This window comes from Nicotiana attenuata, unplaced genomic scaffold (genome assembly GCF_001879085.1).
Source record: "Nicotiana attenuata strain UT unplaced genomic scaffold, NIATTr2, whole genome shotgun sequence".
NCBI classification, from domain to species: Eukaryota; Viridiplantae; Streptophyta; class Magnoliopsida; order Solanales; family Solanaceae; genus Nicotiana; species Nicotiana attenuata.
The window spans coordinates 116112-136841 of record NW_017672119.1 but is presented as its reverse complement, the minus strand read 5'-3'; the positions used below and the strand labels follow the sequence as shown (position 1 = coordinate 136841).

Sequence of the window (20730 nt, the reverse complement as noted above, 5' to 3'; positions counted from 1 at the left end):
CCTCATTTCCCTTCCAAGTAGTTCTCTTTGGGGAGTATGGCAGTTTTGTTGGTTGTGAGCTACCGGTGTGATCCCCTGTGAATTATATCTTCCTAGTCCCAAAATTTAGTTGATTCATATGCTGAAGTCTAGTCTTAATGCCAGAGATAACCTTAGGCCTCAAAATTGGGTCAGCTTCTTTACCAAAGTCTGTTTGAATAAGCCCTTTTCTGGTCTGAATATGCTGACTTGGCATCTGAGTTGTCTGGTGTATTGACTGGATTGCTAACTTGGCATCTGAGTGCATTGACTAGAGTGATGACTGGATTGATGACTGGACAGATGACTTGGTTGACTAGCCTGACTTGGCATTTCTTGGTCTTGTACTGTAAAACCATTATTAGGGACCATAAAAAATTCTGATTCTTGATCTTGAGTTGTCTGAGTGTGGTCTTGCATATTCTAGGACTATATCAGTAAAAGGCAGATTGTAAATATAAATTATTTATTGTAATTTAAATTAAGAAAGTTAGGTATACCTTATTGGTTAATGGATATGTTCTTTTTTTATGGTTTGGCTTGCCACAAAAATCACAAGTCATTTGAAGACCTTCCTAGAAGTTGACCATTCTCCTTGCCTTTTCCTAGCCTCATCCTTCTCTCTTGACCTTTTTACTTTAGGTCTACTAACCATCTTTGCTAATGCTGGTGGTTCCATGGCTTGGTTTGGCTCAATTTTCTAGAATTTTTCACCTCTAGCAGGTTGATGTTTGTGCTAATATACCAACTGCCAAACTTGTTTGTAATACCACCAGTGAATCCCAAGTATTGGGTCCAGCTTCTTATAGTTGAATGCCTTGATAGCATGAGCATATGGGATTCCAAACAAGTCCCAAATCCTTCATGTGCACCTTTGTTGATCCAGAATAATTGTGTGCTTGTCTTCACCTTCACTTATTTTGAAAACCCTGTCTCCACTGAAATTTTCCTTGCACTTTGAAGCCGTCTCTCTGTAATCATTGTACCGCTCCATTGCATGTGGGATGTATTTACCTCTCCAACTGCTAACTTCATTAACTCTATCCTTTTTTTTATTCATCACCTTTAATTATCAACCAGTAAACATGAAGATTAATTAGTCAATAATAGACAAATTAACAAGCAATAAACATAAAGGTAGAAAAAATTCACCTTCACTCTTATATCCTCAAGCATCTTCACAATTGGCTTATGTCTAACTTCAAGAATCCAAGAGTTGAAAGACTCTGTAAAGTTGTTGTCCACCATTGGGTTCTTACATTGGGTATAAAAGTAAGCTCTACACTAGCTTACTTATAGATATTTCAACAAGTCCCTGACAACATCCTCAAATACTTCACCTAATTGTTTCAACATATCCTTAAATTCTTCCTCATATGTGCTCCAAGAACTCCAGAACATTAATTTTTTCATTTTATCGGTCTTCCAATCTCTGCTCCAGTTTGCTTCAATATGCCTTGCAATATATATATATATATATACACACACACATACATTCCTTACATCATCTAATACACCCTGCACATGAAGCAACATTATATTAACAAACTAAATAACATTACCTTGAACAAAAAAATTCTGAATTATGGTAACATTCCTTCTGCATATCTAACATCAATGTATACCCTTCACCATATCTTTCAAGTCCAAAGAAGCCTTCAAGTTCTCCATGAACCACTTCCATTTTCTTTGAAAATTTTACCTTCTATAGCAAAGGTATACACCATATTTATTATAAACCAAAATTATTTTAAAATATTACTTCTATAGTTATCTTTTATATTTTATAGCAAAATAAGTATTTGTGGTATATACTACCATTGAGGCATGAAATATGCTATTTATGTTTTTCCTCTCTCTTATACAACTGGACATACCTATTTTTAAGGTGATTGTCATTACTATATTCATGAATACATGGCGCGAATACATGTGAATACATACGCGTACAACTAGACTGCCCTGATTTTAGGCGCTATATACTATTGTATTCATGAATATAGCAACGCGAATACATCTGAATACATGCGCGTACAGCTGGACTGCCCTTATTTTAGGCGCTTTTTGCTACTGTATTCATGAATACATGGTGCGAATACATGTGAATATATGCGCGTACAGTTGGACTGCCCAATTTTAGGCATTCTTTACTGATGTATTCATGAATACATGTGCGTACAGCTGGACTGCCCTCATTTTAGGAGTTTTTTGCTGCTATATTCATGAATACATGGCGCGAATACATGTGAATGCGTACAGTTGGACTGCCTTGATTTTTCAGCGCTTTTTGTTGTTGTATTCATGAATACAGTAGCGCGAACAACGAATACACTACCGTAACAACTGAATAGTAGCTATAGGAAGTAATTATGTATATGGTAGCTATAGGAAGTTAATAGCCACTAAACAATAGTGATTTCTGAAAATTCCTCTTTTCTTTTTGTTTCCTTTTCCACCACAACACAAGCTAGTGGATACACATGCTTGCAAGAATCTTGAGTAACAACATTAACAACATCCCTTGGCATTTTCCTTTTAAAAAGGTTTCATCCATGCCTATAAAAGGTCTCAAACCTGCTTTGAAGCCACTCTTGAGGGCCTGAAAGCAGACATACATCCTCAAAAATCTTCTCTTACCTTCCCCCATTATATCCTTGGATATCTGTATCACCACATCAGTCGCAAGGTTGCTTTCCCTTAGCTCTTGAGCATATGCCTCCAACTTGTTGTACTTATCCAAGTAGTTGTCCTCCAATTTCTCTAAAAGCATTCTCTTTACCCTTTTTAATTTTAAATCACTCACATTCAGACTAAATCTATCTTCTAAATCAACCTTTATCTCTTTAACCTTAAACTTAACATATTATGAATCTTTCTCTTAAAATAATGCGCTAAAGCAGCATGAGTAGCTCTTCTGTTCTCAAATACTTCACCGCATTTATGTTCATCCTTCCAAGTTTTTATCTTTACCCATTTGATCTTCGCCATCCTTAGAAATAAGACATTTAAAGGGACACCCAATCTTACACTTGTATCTAAGTTTTCTCCTATCAGTCTTATCTACCTGAAGGCCCTTTTTGTTAGTAACAACATAAAAACCAATAACCTCCTTAGCTTCAGTAAGATCCGTAAAAGTCATACATTTTTCCTATTTTATACCTGTCAAGTTGGTCAGTAATCTCAAACTTCTTCTGCCTCTCAAGTAAACCTAGGGCATCACTGTTAACACTTTCTATATCTGTGTCATCTTCACTACTATTACTGTCAGTAGCTACAGCAACAGGAACACTATTTGTATCAGTCTGTTGGGAAAATACAGGAACATTTAGAGTACCATCAAGAAGATTGTTTACCTCAAAAAATGAGTTTAATAATTAAAGATATTTTGTGGTTTTAAAGATACGTGATATTCTAATACTTGTGATTATACAAGTAATATTGAGCTGAAGTAAGAAGAGATAAAGAACCGAATGAGTGTTGTTAGAATAGTAGGGGGCCTCGAGCTTGACTTATCCAAGGACCCCGAGGTCAACTAAGAGTAATAAAGTATGAACAATAAGGTAAAGACAATAAAGCTGAAGAATATTTTGAGAGCACGTTAACAAGAAGAATAAGTATGTTCTATTGGAATGAATGATCCGATGCCTTTACAGAATGATTGGGGTCCCTTTTATATAGGAGGAGAAACCCTAATATAGTACATTGCTCATAAAGGTAAAGAATTCTATAGGTACAGGTGTATAACGGCCTAGTACGGATCTGTACCATCTCGTACGACCCTTATCCTATAATTAATGCATAGGTCCACATGTCCTTGAGAAATTCCCGCTCTTTTTTGATTGACTTCGAGATAATGTTGCCCTCGATGCGGTCCATGTTAGACACTCGATCAGTTTCCCCGAGGTAGGAGCCCCTTATCCGGATACGACACCCACTTCGAGTCTCTCGGACTCGAGCCTATAGCTCGTTTCAAACCTTTAAAATCATACTCCTCGATTTTGATTTTATGGTCCTCGAGGAACTTTGTGACTTTGCTACCGATGAACTGTTTCCCATTGTCACACGTTATTTCAGCGGGTATCCTAAACTGACATATGATATGATCCCATATGAAATCGATGACCTCTTTTTCTCTAAGCTTCTCGAAGGCCAGTGCATCAACCCATTTTGAGAAATAGTCAGTCATAAACAAAATGAATCTGGCTTTACCTGGTGCCGTTGGTAGGGGGCCGACGATGTCCATCCCCCATTTCATGAATGCCCATGGGGACAGGACCGAGTGGAGTTGTTCACCGGGTTGATGAATTATTGGCGCAAATCTCTGGCACTTATCACACTTTCGAACGAACTCCTTAGTATCTTTTTCCATGCTATCCCAATAATATCCTGCTCTGATCACCTAGCGAACCAATGAGTCTGCACCAGAATGGTTCCCACAGGAGCCCTCGTGGACTTCCCGCAGTACATAGTCTGTATCCTCGGGTCCCAAGCATACTGCTAGTAGTCCATCAAAGCTTCTTCTGTACAACGTTCCATTTTCATCGAGCGAGAATCGAGATGCTTTGGCTCGTAGTGTTCTCGATTCCTTTGGGTCAGCGGGGAGCTTCCCACGCTTTAAGTAATCGACGTACTTATTCCTCCAGTCCCATGTCAGGCTTGTGGAGTTAATCTCTGCATGGACTTCTTCGATCACAGACTTCGATACCTGGATGACAGCCCCGGGGACGATATCATCTTCTTTGACTGATGATCCTAAGTTTGCTAGTGCATCGGCCTCGCTATTTTGTTCTCGAGGTACGTGGTCCAGTGTCCATTCCTTGAAGTGGTGCAGCGTCATTTGAAGTTTGTCCAAGTACCTTTTGCATTCAATCATCTCGAACCTCGAAGCTTCCGTTCACATGGTTTACTACCAAAAGGGAATCACACTTTGCCTAGATGACCTCTACTCCAAGGCCCTTGGCTAGTTCAAGACCTGCAATCATGGCTTCATACTCGGCCTCATTGTTAGTCAATTTAGAAGTTTTGATAGATTGTCTAATAACACTGCCCGTAGGTGATTTCAAAATGACGCCGAGCTTGGATCCTCTCACATATGAGCCACCGTCCGTGAAGAGGGTCCAAACCCCGCCGATGTACCCATTTTTAGCAAGAGTTCTTTTTCTACTTCGGGTACGAGGGCAAGTGCGAAGTCGGCCACAAAGCCTGCCAAAATTTGAGACTTGATGGCCGTCCGAGGTTGATATTCGATAAAGTATCCTCCAAGTTTGATGGACCATTTGGCCAAACTTCCCGATAATTCGGGCTTATGCAAGACATTTCAAAGTGGATATGTAGATAATACACATATAGGATGGTATTAAAAATACGGTTTTAATTTCCTAGATGCGCTTATCAATGCAAGAGCTAATTTTTACAAATGTGGATACCTGGTTTCATCATCCCCTAGGGTCCGACTCACAAAATAAACAGAAAATTACGTACCTTGCTCTTCTCGAACCAACAAGCCACTTACCGCTACCTCGGACACGGATAAATACAAGTAGAGTGTTTCATCCTCCTTTGGAGTATGGAGCAAGGGTAGGCTCGAGAGATACCGTTTTAGTTCTTCCAGGGCTTGCTGACATTCTGGGGTCCATGCGAAGTTGTTCTTCTTTTTAAGTAAGGAGAAAAAATGATGACTCCGATCCGATGATCTCGAGATGAATCGACCCAGGGTAGATATTCGTTCGGTCAGCCGTTGCACGGCATTCACATTGTTTACCACGGTGATTTCCTCAATGGATTTGATTTTATCGGGATTGATCTCGATGCCTCTGTTTGACACCATGAAGCCAAGAACTTGCCCGAGCCAACTCCAAAAGCGCACTTCCCGGGGTTGAGCTTCATGTTATACTTTCTAAGGATGTCGAATATTACCTGCAAATGGGTCAAATGGTCCTTTGCGCACAGGGACTTAACTAGCATATCATCAATATAAACTTCCATGGATTTGCCTATTTTATGTTCGAACATCTTATTAACTAAGCGTTGATATGTGGCTCCTGCATTTTTTAGCCCGAAGGGCATTACATTATAACAATATGTTCCATACTTGGTGATGAACGAAGTTTTTTCCCGGTCTTCCGGCTTCATTTGAATTTGGTTGTACCCGGAGTAGGCGTCGAGAAAAGTAAGGATCTCGTGGCCAGCCGTAGCATCAATTAAACAATCAATGTTGGGTAATGGGAAAGAATCTTTAGGGCACGCCTTGTTCAAATCTTTGTAATCTAAACACATTCTAAGTTTATTCCCCTTTTTAGGGACTACCACTACATTAGCTAGCCATTCAGGATATTTTACTTCCCTTATGGATCCTATTTTCAAGAGTTTGGTTACCTCTTCCTTGATGAACGTATGCTTTACCTCGGACTGAGGTCTCCTCTTTTACTTCACCGGTTTGAATTTGGAATCGACACTTAGTCGATGGGTAGTTATTTCTAGTGGGATCCCTGTCATATCTAAATGGGACCAAGCGAAGCAATCAATATTATTGATGAGAAATTGAATGAGTTTTTTCCTGAGTTCAGGGGTTAACCTCGTCCCCAGGTATACCTTTTGTTCCGAAAGATGCTCGATTAATATGACCTGTTCAAGATCTTAGATCGTCGATTTCGTCGCATCCGATTCTTCGGGGGCAACGAAGGTTCGGGGAGTGAGGAAATCTTCTTCCTCGTTCCCAACTATCTGTTCATCGGATATTTGTCCCTCGGGATCAGCCGGGGGAACGAGCTGTAATTGCTATTTGACCGTCTATTCGTCCTTCGACTTTTTCGATGTGGATGGAGTCGACATCGGTGCTGAGTCGTGAACTGCAAACATTTCCTTGGCTGCATGCTGCTCTCCATATACTATTCTCACGCCATCCTTCATCGGGAACTTCATCATTTGGTGAAGGGTTGATGGTACCGCCCTCATGCTATGGATCCACGGCCTTCCGAGCAAAGCATCGTATCTCATGTCACCTTCAATGACATGAAATTTGGCGTCTTGTATGGTTCCGACCACATTGACTGGGAGGATGATTTCCCCCTTCGTTGTCTCGCTAGCCATGTTAAAGCCGTTCAAGACCCGAGATGTTGGTATGATTTGATCGAGCAGTTCGAGCTGCTCCACGACCCTGAACCTGATTATATTTGCCGAACTACCTGGATCCACGAGAACACGTTTAACTTGAACTTTATTTAAAAGGATAGAAATTACCAGGGCATCGTTGTGAGGTTGAGATAGAGTCTCGATATCTTCTTTGGTGAATATGAGGGTGTCCTCGGGCAAATAATCCCGAGTCCGATTTTCCCTGGTGATGGATACTTTGGTGAGTTTGAATATCGGTCCCTGCGGGACGTCGACTCCGCCAATGATCATGTGAATGACATGTTGTGGCTCTTCTGGTTCACTCTTCCTGCCTGCATCCCTCTCCCTGAAGTGATTCTTAGCCCGATCACTTAAGAATTCTCGAAGGTGGACCTCATTGAATAACCTAGCCACTTCCTCCCTTAGTTGTCTGCAGTCCTCCGTTCTGTGACTATGTGTGCCATGATACTTGCACATTAAGTTCGGGTTCCTTTGGGAGGGATCGGTCTGTATCGGCCAGGGCCACTTAGTACCATTGGTTCTCCCAATAGACGAGACGATCCCCGATGCATCTATGCTGAAATTGTACTATGATAATCGGGGGGCTTCGGCGGGGTAGATGTGCTTATCGAACCCGGTCTTGCTCATGACCCGCCGAGAACCCGGACCTTGGTCACTTCTTAGATCACTTTGAGAAGTGTTGTGGCTCGGGCCATTGTTTCTTCGATCGTATGGTTGATACCGTTCTTTGTTGAATCTTGATCCCCGGTCTGTGTTCCTTGGGGGTTTGACTGCGAATCTGTTCGGGTGAACTGAGCCCAAGGGGGCTCCCAGCTGGTCGTCCTCGACCCTAATTTTTGACTGATACCGATTGTGCACATCCGACCATGTCACAGCTGGATACTCAATCAAGTTCTGCTTCAGCTGTCAAGATGCTATCGAACGTCCCTCATTCAAACCTTGCATGAAGGCTTGAACTGCCCAGTCATCGGAGACCGATGGTAATTCCATCCTTTCCATCTGAAATCGGGACTCGAACTCCCTCAGCATCTCTTCGTCTCTTTGTTTTATCTTAAAGATGTTCGATTTACTCGTGGCCACCGTTATGACCCCGGCGTGTGCCTTTACGAAGGCATCCACCAACATAGCAAATGAATAAATAGAGTTAGGAGCTAAGTTGTGATACCAGATCATAGCTCCTTTTGACAGCGTTTCTCCAAACTTTTTTAACAATACAGACTCGATTTCATCATCATTCAAGTCATTTCCTTTAATTCCACAAGTGTAGGAAGTAATGTGTTCATTAGGGTCAGTTGTTCCATTGTACTTCGGTATATCGGGCATGCGGAACTTCTTGGGAATGGGCATCGGAGCCGCACTCGAGGGGAAAGGTTTTTGTATGAATTTTTTGACATCAAGGCCTTCAGAACTGGAGGTGCTCCGGGTATCTGGTCTACCCGGGAGTTGTAAGTTTTCACCTTTTTATCGTTGTCTTCTATCTTCTTTTCTCCTGACTCAATTCTATTAGTTAGTTCCTCGAGCATCTTTATGATCGTGGGGTCAGTCCCCGAGCCGCTTTCATCGGGCCTTTCAGGCACTGGCTCGTGCGGCATGTTTACTGGTTCGGCAGTGTTAGGAGTCCTGTTCTGACTTTGAAGTTGAGCAATGGCGACCTGCTGAGCTTGCAGTATCTCAAATATCACTTGGAGGCTGACTCCTCCTTCTTCCAATCCACGTGCTTCTTGGCCTCCGGCCTGGGCTTCCTTGTGTGCATTTCTTATGGAGTTTGCGCCTGTATTCGTGTTTAAAGCGTTATGGGAGTTGATATCAACTGGCTCCACATTTGGCACTCCCCCAGGGTTCACGGGTGGTACACCGAGCCCTATGCCGCTGTTTTCACCAAGTCCTTCACTATCGTGAGCAGGTGCATTTTGTGTGCTAGACATGACTAAGCCTGAAATCAAAGAATCTTTGACAAGAAAAAGTGTGAAGAATAATGTGTGTTATCAGAAAACTAGCACTAAAATAATCACTGTTATCTTTAGCCCCACGGTGGGCGCCAAAGTGTTTACCTCAAAAAATGAGTTTAACAATTAAAGATATTTTGTGGTTTTAAAGATATGTGATATATTCTAATACTAGTAATTATACAAGTAATATTGAGCTGAAGTAAGAAGGGATAAAGAACCGAATGAGTGTTGTTAGAATAGTAGGGGGCCTCGAGCTTGACTTATCCAAGGACCTCGAGGTCAGCTAAGAGTAATAAAGTATGAACAATAAGGTAAAGACAATAAAGCTGAAGAATATTTTGAGAGCACGTTAACAAGAAGAATAAGAATGTTCTATTGCAATGAATAATCTGATGCCTTTACAGAATGATTGGGGTCCCCTTTATATAGGAGGAGAAAATCCTAATATAGTACATTGCTCATAAAGGTAAAGAATTTTATTGGTACAGGTGTATAACGACCTAGTACGGATCTATACCATCTCGTACGACCCATATCCTATAATTAATGCCTAGGTCCACATGTCTTTGAGAAATTCCCGCTCTTTCTTGATTGACTTCGAGATAATGCTGCCCTCGATGCGGTCCGTGTCAGACACTCGATCAGTTTCCCTGAGGTAGGAGCCCCTTAGCCGGATACGACACCCACTTCGAGTCTCTCGGACTCGGGCCTATAGCTCGTTTCAAACCTTCAAAATCATACTCCTCGATTTTGACCGTATACAAAGATCAACACCAAATAAATTTACATCACTGAAACTATCATTAATTAGGGCTGAATCTTCCTAATCCCTTCATCCTCATCCAACAAAAAATACCTCACAGATGGGTCAATAAATAATAGTTGTTGTACCTTAACAAATCCTAGTACTTCAGTGCATTCTTTATACAAATCAATATAAGAGAGATGGTCTACTTCATAACCACTCAACATGTGCACATCTCTCTTAGTATAAGACAATGTAGGTTCCAATATCCTCTCACCCCCATGATTAAAATACAAGTTCATTTTATCCACCATCCTTCGAACAAAATCACATGCAATAATAATAAAAAAAGTAAAATGAGACCACATCAGCAATATTCAAGGCTTAAACAATAAATATATCAAGCAATAAATAAAAACATAGAACTCCCACCATCAATTAATTATACAAACTGACAAAAAACTAGCTTTAATATGTCGGACCAACACGACAAGGACCACCAGAAACAAAAGTAGACAAATAAATCTAGAAAGGTACAAAATAATAGCTCAAATAACATAAAAAAATCACATGCAAAAGACAAAATTTGTTGGTTCCCAAATATTTCCCAACCCTACAAATTTATAACTTAAAGATGTAAATACTTACTTTAACCGAAAAGATACCGCATGATAATGATGAAATTCAACGATGCTTCTGTTTTGTGCGCACCAAATCGGAGCAAAACCCTAAAATTGCCATTTGCTGGATTAGATAGACGAAATGTGAAAAATGGTATTAAAAAATAAGGGTTTTGTCGTGGGTATAAGTTAATAAGAACTGACCCAGTAATAAAAGGTGGATCGGGTCAGTTAAATGGGTCGAAAGATACCCAATTTTAATTTCAACCCCACATAGCTAGAGCCGTCAAAATGGGCTTGGCCCGTGAGGCCAGCCCAACCCAGCCCGCTACTTGGGTAAGGTTGGGCTAGGATTTTTTTAGCCCATTTAAAATTGAGGCTACTAAGCCCGGCCCAAGTCAGCCCGCTGGCCCTTGAGGCTTGACCGAGGCTGGGCCTGGGCCGACCCGTGGTCCAAAAATTAATTAATTATTAAATATTTAATATTTAAAAAAGTAAAAACTAAAAAAAACTATTAACTATAATCCTAATTTTCCAACCCTACATTGCTCATTTACCCTTCCATAACAACTAGAATTTAGATTTTTGATATGCATGTAAATAACAAAATTAGTTTTTCTTTTGCTAAATTAATAACGAACTCATAAAGCTTTAGGTGGCCAATAAAAATCTTTTTTCAAAAGAAAATATTACTTTAAGTGGCCAATGATCAGTTTGGATTACTTTAAAATATTTTTACTGCCCTTCAATATAGAAAAAGATCATTTTTAAATACACACAAAAAAGAATTGACCACTAGCAAATTTCAAGAATTTTAAAAATTTTATGGATTATAATGACGAAATCAGCAAATGACGTTAACCCTAAATTAAAAAATATCAGCATATAAACTTATTGAAGCAATCCCTGAATCTGAGGAAAATGAAAGAAAAGTATTAAGAAAATATTTATTTAACTTTAAAAAAGAAGAGCTAGAGATATAGAGAATTTACATTTCAATTACGAGATTCCTCGTCAAATACAAAGTTTTTTGTACGCTCTAAGCAAACAGAAGTTGTTTACATGATTAATAGACTATGTCACAAAAAATATTTAAGGATTTAAAGTAATCTTTTTTCTAAAAAATTGAAGGGTCGGCCCGTCCTAGCCTGCGGCCCTCTTACGGCCGGGTTGGGCTGACCATTCTAAGACCCATTCATATGGCGGGCCGGCCCGTCCTAGCCCACCAAATTTAAAAGCCCACGAGACTTGGGCTGGGCTGGCCCGTTTTGACATCTCTACACATAATCATGTGGCCAAATGAAAGGTTGCACATCATTTAACGAGGGACCCACATGTGCTGCCATTAGTCGCGAGGGCAGTTTTGATAATAGAATTAACGTCCCATCCATTTTTCAGACGTATAGATGGACAAGGGTTTATATAAACTATTTATTATACGATAGGGATGTTTTAGGCCATTTTCCGAAGTTATAAGTGTAGTATAGCCAAAATACACAGAGAGATGGACTTTTCAAGAATTCTTAGAAAGGTCATGTGAAATTAATCGAGATCAACTTTTCAAAAATTCTTACATTGGTAATGTGAATAAACCATGTTTTCATACTTGGTTTCTCATCTTTGCCGTTCTCTTTCTGAATTTCTTCTTTCTGCCTTGGAATTCCATCAGATACAAAATCGAATTTATTTATCTTCCGAAGCAGCATACATTAAATGGGAGCAAAATACTAGCAGAATTGGTGGGTGGTGGGTGGTGGGGGGGGGGGGGGGGAGATAAAAAATCAAACTGGAATTTTCAATCACCACATTGTTGGAATCTGATTCTTTTGAGTATATATAACTCTTTTACCTGCCCACTGCAGTGCTTTAACTATAAGATACAATGTATTACATGAAATTTCATGATTTTCTCATTGCTCTCTTTATGATAAGTTTAAAAATAAATAAATGCAGAAAGGTTTTAGGAAGGTGAAAGTGGCATTTTCCTAAGATTCATGTTCTTTTTTGTTGATGATGGTATTTAGAGTTTGGACCAACTTAAGTTATTTTTCCCAATGTATCTAATAGATTCCTCTCTTCCCCGAACACCAAACAGACTCACTTTACAATGCCCAACGATGTCACTGGATATTTAAAAACCGACCGAACCATACCGTACCGAACCGATTATTAAGTTTTTTTAATAAAACCATGGGTTTTTACGTAAATCTATAACCATACTGATAATTAGAGTAGGTTTTTTATTTTATGAAAATAAACCAAAAAATTACCGAACTGTACCGAATACATGTGAAAACTATATTTATATATTAAGTTTAAAAATAATAAAGCATTAAATTTTCCTTCGGTCTTGGAATTATGAAAATAGTTACAAGTCAACAAATAATTAAACACAAAATCCTAAATCCCAAACCTATTATGCTACTCTTATTGAAACTAAATTATTTCCAGCATATTCACTAGCAAAGACACAAGGTATTGTAGCGATTATGAGTAGCAAACTACAATATAATATGTTTTAGCGATTATAAGTAGCAAACTACAATATAATATATTTCCTTTCGTTTGATTTAGACTTATCTTTTTAAATATTTAATCTTATATAGACTTTATTTTTGAATCCCGGTACCAACTTGGTTAATATCTTTCCACTCATATGATTTATATTTTCTTTCTATTAATTTCTTAGTTTTTTTTACGATGCTGTAGAAAATATTGAGAAGTGATTCAAAAATGTTTGACCAAGTCTTTAGGAGTTTGCTAGTTGGTTTTCTTAATTTAAGCAAGTTTAGATATTGATTAGCTTTAGTGGGTAAGTAAATTAGTGGAGCTAGATTTTAATATTTTCAGTTTCTTTGTAAGCCTATTTATAGGCAGTTCTTATACACTTCGTAGTATCAGAAATACAAGAATTGCAGTAGCTTTTCATCTCTTTTGCTCTATTTTTTGGTTTACTTTCTCCTTATAATTTTTTTCTTATCCAACAAATCTGGTATCAGAGCCCGGTTCTTTTCAAAATTGGGTGAGTATTTGAGTGAAATTAGAGAGAAAGTGTGAGAGCAAAAGAAAAATGGCCGTGAATGGTATTTCATCATCTTCACAACAACTCACTCCAATTTTTACTGGTGAAAAGTATGAGTTTTGGAGTATCAAAATGAAAACTCTTTTCAAATCACAAGGAGTTCGGGAGCTGGTGGAAGCAGGGTTTGTGGATCAAGCAAGCGCTACCGAAGAGGTGGAAAATTTGAAAGAGATCAAAAAGAAGGATGCCAAAGCACTGTGTTTCACTCAACAAGCAGTCCATGACACAATCTTTTCAAGAATTGCAGCAGCAACTACGTCTTCGCAGGCATGGAAGATTTTGAAGAAGGAATTTCAAGGTTCAGCTAAAGTAATTACGGTAAAATTACAGACTTACCGTCGTGAATTTGAAACTCTTTCTATGAAAAGTAATGAATCTGTTCAAACTTATTTGTCTAGAGTTTCTTCTCTTGTTAATCAAATGAAGTCTTATGGTGAAGACATATCTGAAGAAATTGTTGTTGCAAAAGTTTTAAGGAGTCTTACTCCAAAGTTTGAACATGTTGTTGTTGCGATTGAGGAATCTCATGACTTATCAAATTATTCTTTTGATGAACTAATGAGTTCTTTGCAAGCTAATGAAGAAAGGCTCCTAAGGCTACATGAAAAAAATGAAGAAAAGGCATTTCAGGTGAAGGGAGAGTCCACCCATCAGAAAGATAAGTCAGAAAATTTTTCTAATCGTGGTCGTGGTAGGGGTGGTTTTCGTGGAAGAGGTCGTGGAAGAGGCCATGGAAGAGGACGAGACAGAGGAGGATCAAATGAAGAGAAGCAAAATAGGATATTTTTATGCAATTACTGCAGAAAGCCAGGTCATAAGGAAGCTTATTGTTGGCAAAAGCAGAAGGATGAAAATAACCAAGCAAGTTTTGCAGAAAAAAATGACGATGAGAGTAAGTTGTTTATGGCCTTTTATTGTGAAAAAGAAATTCCTAACGATGTTTGGATTTTGGACAGTGGATGTTCTAATCATATGTCTGGAATAAGATCATTGTTCAAAGAACTTGATGAGTCCAAAAAATCAGACGTGAGGCTAGGAGACAACAAGAAGATCCAAGTTGAAGGCAGAGATACTGTTAGCATTAGAACCAGCCAAGGTAATGCTAAAATATTAGAAGATGTGATGTTTGTTCCTAGTCTATCTCATAATTTGCTTAGCATTGGACAGCTAATGGTTAGCGGATACTCGATTTCTTTTGATGATGGTTTTTGCACTATTAGAAGTAAGAAATCTAGACAAACCATTGCTACAGTTCCAATGACTAACAACAAAATGTTTCCTTTAGAAGTTTCAATGGTCGAGAAATGTGCTATGGTTGCTAGTAGTGATAATGATACTAGACTGTGGCATTTGCGTTATGGACATTTAAATGTTAATAGACTGAAGTTATTGAGCCAAAAGGAAATGGTTTTTGGATTGCCAAAAGTTGAGAATCTTGATTTTTGTGAAAGTTGTGTTTATGGAAAACAAAGTAAAAATATTTTTCCTATAGGCAAGTCTTGGAGAGCTTCTATTTGTCTCGAGTTAGTACATGCTGACTTGTGAGGTCCTATGAGTATTGAGTCCTTAGGGGGAAGTCGATACTTTTTGCTTTTTATTGATGATTATAGTCGTATGAGTTGGATATATTTCTTGAAATTTAAATCTGAAACTTTTGAGAATTTCAAGAAATTTAAATCTTTTGTTGAGAAGCAAAGTGGATGTAGAATCAAAACTCTTCGGACAGATAGAGGTGGTGAGTTTATGTCAAATGAATTTAGTTCCTTCTGTGAGGAAAATGGAATAATAGAGAGCTCACAGCACCTTATACACCAGAGCAAAATGGTGTAGCCGAATGTAAGAATCGCACAATTGTCGAGATGGGCAGAAGCATGATGCAAGATAGAGGTGTTTCAAAGTCTTTATGGGCTGAAGCCGATGCCGCTGCTGTCTATGTGCTGAATATTTCACCCACCAAGGCAGTTCTTAATCGAACACCATATGAAGCATGGAGAGGTAACAAGCCCAAGGTAAGCCACTTACGTGTCTTTGGATGTGTAGCTTATGCTTTGGTGAATTCACATGCTCGACGCAAGCTTGATGAAAAATCTGAAAAATGTGTCTTTGTTGGTTATAGCACACAATCTAAAGCTTATAAGCTATATAATCCAGTGAGTGGAAAAATTATAGTCAGTAGAAATGTTGTGTTTAATGAAGATGCAAGCTGGAACTTTAATTCCTGAAATGAAAGTTCAAATATTCAATTGTTGCCTACTAATGATATTGTTGATCAAGAGCGTGTAGCAGATCCTTCTTCATCAGATCCATCAATTATCTCATCAATGGAACCATCAACTTCTCCAACACTGGAAGAACCTTCAGCTGAGCCAATTCTATTACGAAGATCAACAAGGGATAGAAAACCAAATCCCAAATATGCTAACAGTACATCATGTACTTTTGCTTTGCTTGTTTCAGATCTATTTGCTTTGAAAATGCTGAAAAAGAGGATAAATGGTGCAAAGCTATGGAAGAGGAGCTGTTAGCTATTCAAAAAAATTAGACCTGGGACTTGGTTAATTTGCCAGAAGGAAAGAAAGCTATTGGGCTCAAATGGGTGTTTAGAACCAAGTATTATGCAGATGGAAGCATTCAAAAACACAAGGCAAGGCTTGTCGCAAAAGGCTATTCCCAACAACAAGGTATCGACTTCGATGAAACCTTTTCTCATGTTGCCCGCTTTGAAACTGTTAGAACTTTCTTAGCTTTGGCTGCAACATTAAATTGGCCAGTGTACCAATTTGATGTTAAATTTGCCTTTTTAAACGGTGATTTGGAAGAAGAAGTTTATGTCTCACAGCCTGAAGGGTTTGTAGTTAACGGAAAAAAAGATAAGGTTTACAGGTTAAAAAAGGCACTTTATGGCTTAAAGCAAGCGCCGCGGGCATGGTACTTCAAAATTGATTCTTATTATCAGAAGAGTGATTTCGAAAGGAGTAACAATGAGCCTACTCTTTATTTCAAACGAGAAGGTAAAAATAATTTTTTGGCGGTATGTCTTTACGTTGATGATATAATATATATGGGTTCACGTGAGTCTATTGTGGCTGAATTTAAAGATTGCATGATAAAGAATTTTGAGATGTCTGATTTAGGTCTACTGCATTATTTTCTTGGTCTTGAAGTGAAACAAGGAATTGATGGCATATTTCTTTCACAAAGAAAATATGCAACAGATCTTTTGAAAAGGTTTAATATGGTGAATTGTAAATTTGCTGCTACGCCAATGAATATTAATGAGAAATTATGTCTTGATGATGGTACTGAAATGGCAAATGCAACTTATTTTAGAAGTTTTGTTGGTGGTTTAAATTATTTGTCTCATATGAGGCCAGATATTGCTTTCTCTGTTGGAGTAGTGTCAAGATTTATGCATAGTCCAAGTAAACTTCACCTTGGAGCTGCAAAGAGAATACTGAGATATATCGCAGGGACAATAGATCATGGAATTTGGTATTCTAAGGTAACAAATTTCACATTAACCGGCTTTACTGATAGCGATTGGGCAGGTAACATTGATGATAGAAAGAGCACGTCTGGTTTCTTGTTTAATCTCGAATCTGGAGCAATTTCATGGAGTTCAAAGAAGCAGGAAGTGGTGGCATTATCAACTTCAGAGGCTGAATATATTGCAACAACTTCGGCAGCTTGTCAAGCAGTTTGGTTAAGGAGACTTGTTGCAGATTTCAATAAAAAACAAGCTGATGCAACTGAAATATTCTGTGACAACAGATCTGCTATTGCGATGTCGAAAAAGCCAGCATTTCATAGCAGAACAAAGCACATCGATATTCGCTATCACTATATTCGAAGTCTTGTTTCTACTGGAGAAATTACTTTGAAGACTTGTGGTATGAATGAGCAAGCGGCAGACATCTTCACAAAGTCACTTCCGCAAGCAAAGCACGAGTTCTTCAGAGGTCAACTTGGAGTTTGCACTTTTGAATCAAGGGAGAGTGTTGAGAAGTGATTCAAAATGTTTGACCAAGTCTCTAGGAGTTTGTTAGTTGGTTTCCTTTATTTAAACAAGTTTAGATATTGGTTAGCTTTAGTGGGTAAGTGAATTAGTGGAGCTAGATTTTAGTATTTTCAGTTTCTTTGTAAGCCTATTTATAGGCAGTTCTTTTACACTTCGTAGTATCAGAAATACAAGAATTCCAGTAGCTTTTCATCTCTTTTGCTCTATTTATTGGTTTACTTTCTCCTTATAATTCTTTTCTTATCCAACAGAAAATTGGTATGGTACAAAATCTACAAAATAACAAGCCGAACCGAACCATTAACACCCCTAGCCACAACCCACTTCTAACAAGGCTGGGTTATATAGAGAAAAAGTTGAAGGCTCGGTGATATTATAATGAACTTTGATGAGTAGAGGGGACAAGGTAGAGTAAACTGCATCAGAAGAATAAGCACCTAGTGAATGGAAGAGCCTTCTCATTTTATCCTCGCACATAACCAACTCAACCAACCATCTATTCAGAAAACTGACAAAGTAGGAAAGTCTTTTGCATAAGAACATAATCTGTAAAACATAGTAAATATAAAAGTCTAATCCATGTAGGATCTCTAACATTGCTCAAGCATGCGAACCAAAACACAAAATTGGTAGAGGTTTAATCCAACAGCAACATACAATAGAAGCTCTAGTTCATTCTCTGTGCTGCTTCCTTGGCAAGAACCCTCTCTTTCGCCTTGGTTCTTGCTTGTGATTTGGATCCCATGACACCGCCGCCCCATTTCTTTCTGTTCTCCTCATACTTGTCATTGAAGTTTGCCTGAAAAAAGTACAACAAAAATCAATATAAATCCTTGTATATATTTACACAAAAGGATGATAACTAAACAGAAAACAAACAGCCAATTTATCATTTATTAACATAAGATACCTTGATTGCCTCCAAAATTCTGCTGAACTCCATTTTATCTTCATTTTTCACAGTTGTCAAGCATAGTGCGGAAGCAGTTTTCTTGTGCACGATCTGAAAGCAATGCTCAATCATTAGTATCTAATACCATTAAGAAAGCATAGCTATATATAAATGCACATCTCATGTTCCTTACGGATCCTAAACGTGCTTTTCCCTTCACAATGCAGTACGGAATTTCCATCTTTCTGCACAATGCTGGCAGCCACACGACTAACTCTATTGGGTCCACATCATGAGCAATAACCACCAACTGTGCTTTGTTCTGAAGGGGTATCATCAACAGACTTGTGTTATTTGACAGTAAGATCAACTGGGAAAGTACAAATGGTTTGCTACACCAAAACAAACCTGCTCAATAAGGTAGGTTATGTGCTTAAGACCATATTTCACAATAATAGGTTTCTTAGTCTCGGGTGTTTTCCCTTCTGCTTCAGCTTGAGCTCTTTTTACGAGACGCTCCTTCTTTGCAGCTTTGTCTTCAGGCCTGTACTTCAATAGCATCTTGAACAGGTTCGTGGCTGAATATTCAAAAGAAAAGCAATTGTAAACGTCAGTTCAGCTGTCATGAAACTTCAAACGGCAAGCACAAGCAGAATAAAGTAGAATTCTTTTGTGACCTTAAGGTCGGGTACGATATATTATACTAAAAGTTGCAAGAGAGGGGTGAGAGAAGCATGCTACATCCAGGTAGATTGAGGGCCAGTAAAGATAGTGCAGATTTGCCCCAATAAAACGGCAGGGAGAATGAGCAACATACCACCCTAATCCATTATCAGCGAATATGAGACAAGGTAAAAATACAGAGAAAAACAAAAGGATAAGTTCCAAGACCACACAAAGCTCTACTTGAACATGCCAAAAGCAGAAGACAACCATCCATACAACTCTGTATAGATGACCAATTAGTCAAAAATACACAAACCATCCAATCTAGCATGAGCAAATTAATTCATTTAGAAAAGATATAGCAACAGGCTAGAAATCTAATGCAAAATTTTCAGCTAAGATATTAAAGAGGTCGTTCTTAATAAAAAAGAAAGAGAACAATCAATTAAGACATCCTAGTTTTGACATTATTGATTCCTAAACGGAAAACTTGCCATTGATATTAAATGTTACAATTCATGGAGTAAAGTAGATCTATTCTAACTAAACAGCTGTAGAAATGTATACTGGTTAATGTATATACGTCTAAACTTTCCATCTTGCCCAGTGGGCACTGAAAATTTTCAAAACAAGAATCAGAAGGCAAGACTCAAATATTCTACATATCAAGTTCTTTTGCCTAATAAAGCAGCATTTTCACAGAGAATACAAATCTCACATCATACACATTGCATAAGCACAAAGACAGTAATTTTTCATAGACAACATACAAACAAGTGATTCAACAAAAATCAAAACTGTTTGGTTCCAAACATACCAAGATTCTTGTCAAGGGTTTTTGAGAATTGGTTAAGAGCAGGAGGAACCTTCAAACGCTGCTTAAGAATCCTCCTTTTCCTCTGGATACGAACAACCTGAGGCCATCTCACGAAACGGGTCAGATCCTTCTTGGGCGGCAATGCACCACCGATCCCAAACTGCTTTGGCCGCTTCTCGAACAGTGGATTCACCACTTTCGCCTGAACTGGTTTCTTCTTTGCTGCTACTGCTACACCTTTCTTTGGAGCCTGCAACCAATATCAAACGTTAAACTCAAAATCTTAAATCGTCGAGAAAAAGAGCCTATCTATGGCTGTAGCTTACCATTTTTTTGCTGGACGGCGATGGAGGAGCAAAGCAACTTAGGTGTATGGATGTTTGAACTCTTTGTTATTGTGATTAATGAGCTTCTAGGGTATAAGATGTGTTGGTGAAATCCTGGGAGTTATTGGGCTAGGGCTAACTAGTTTGTCTGGGCCATATTGTATTGGATCCTAACGCAAAAATTATACCAGGTAGCCACTTTAGGACTACTGTTTATAATATGGCCAGTGCTTGGTAAAGTAGTTGAAAGCTAACCATAATTATGAAATACGACATTCACTTCGAATTTCAACTTTCAAGAACTCTCCTCAACTTCATCTCATGCGGTTCAAAACTTCAAGAGAAATTGTCTGATGTGTGAATTGCAACATGAACTTCGGGCAGATTGTCTGACGCTTGGGTTGCCACACAATTTCAGGAAATTTTCCCGATATTATATGTCCCGAAGGCACAGCCCAGTTGGTTT

General features: G+C 38.6%; 1 protein-coding gene across 1 annotated transcript; it reads right to left on the bottom strand.

Moving 5' to 3' along the window:
• Positions 1 to 18001: 18001 nt before the first annotated feature.
• LOC109211945 (60S ribosomal protein L7a-2-like) lies at positions 18002 to 20374 on the bottom strand. Its single transcript, XM_019375547.1, has 6 exons — positions 20265 to 20374; positions 19939 to 20188; positions 18864 to 19033; positions 18649 to 18777; positions 18474 to 18566; positions 18002 to 18362 (listed from the first exon to the last, which is right to left on the bottom strand). Exons 1-6 carry the CDS (start codon positions 20265 to 20267, stop codon positions 18231 to 18233), a joined length of 777 nt encoding a protein of 258 aa, XP_019231092.1. The 5' UTR covers positions 20268 to 20374; the 3' UTR covers positions 18002 to 18230.
• Between the last annotated feature and the right edge of the window lie 356 nt (positions 20375 to 20730).

Bases quoted from the DNA above. Each gene is read 5' to 3' on its own strand.
- LOC109211945 (XM_019375547.1), bottom strand. The intron at 18,778-18,863 runs GTTTGTTTTGGT...ATACCCCTTCAG, and splicing joins TAACCTACCTTATTGAGCAG to AACAAAGCACAGTTGGTGGT. The intron at 18,363-18,473 runs GTATCTTATGTT...TACTTTTTTCAG, and splicing joins GAATTTTGGAGGCAATCAAG to GCAAACTTCAATGACAAGTA.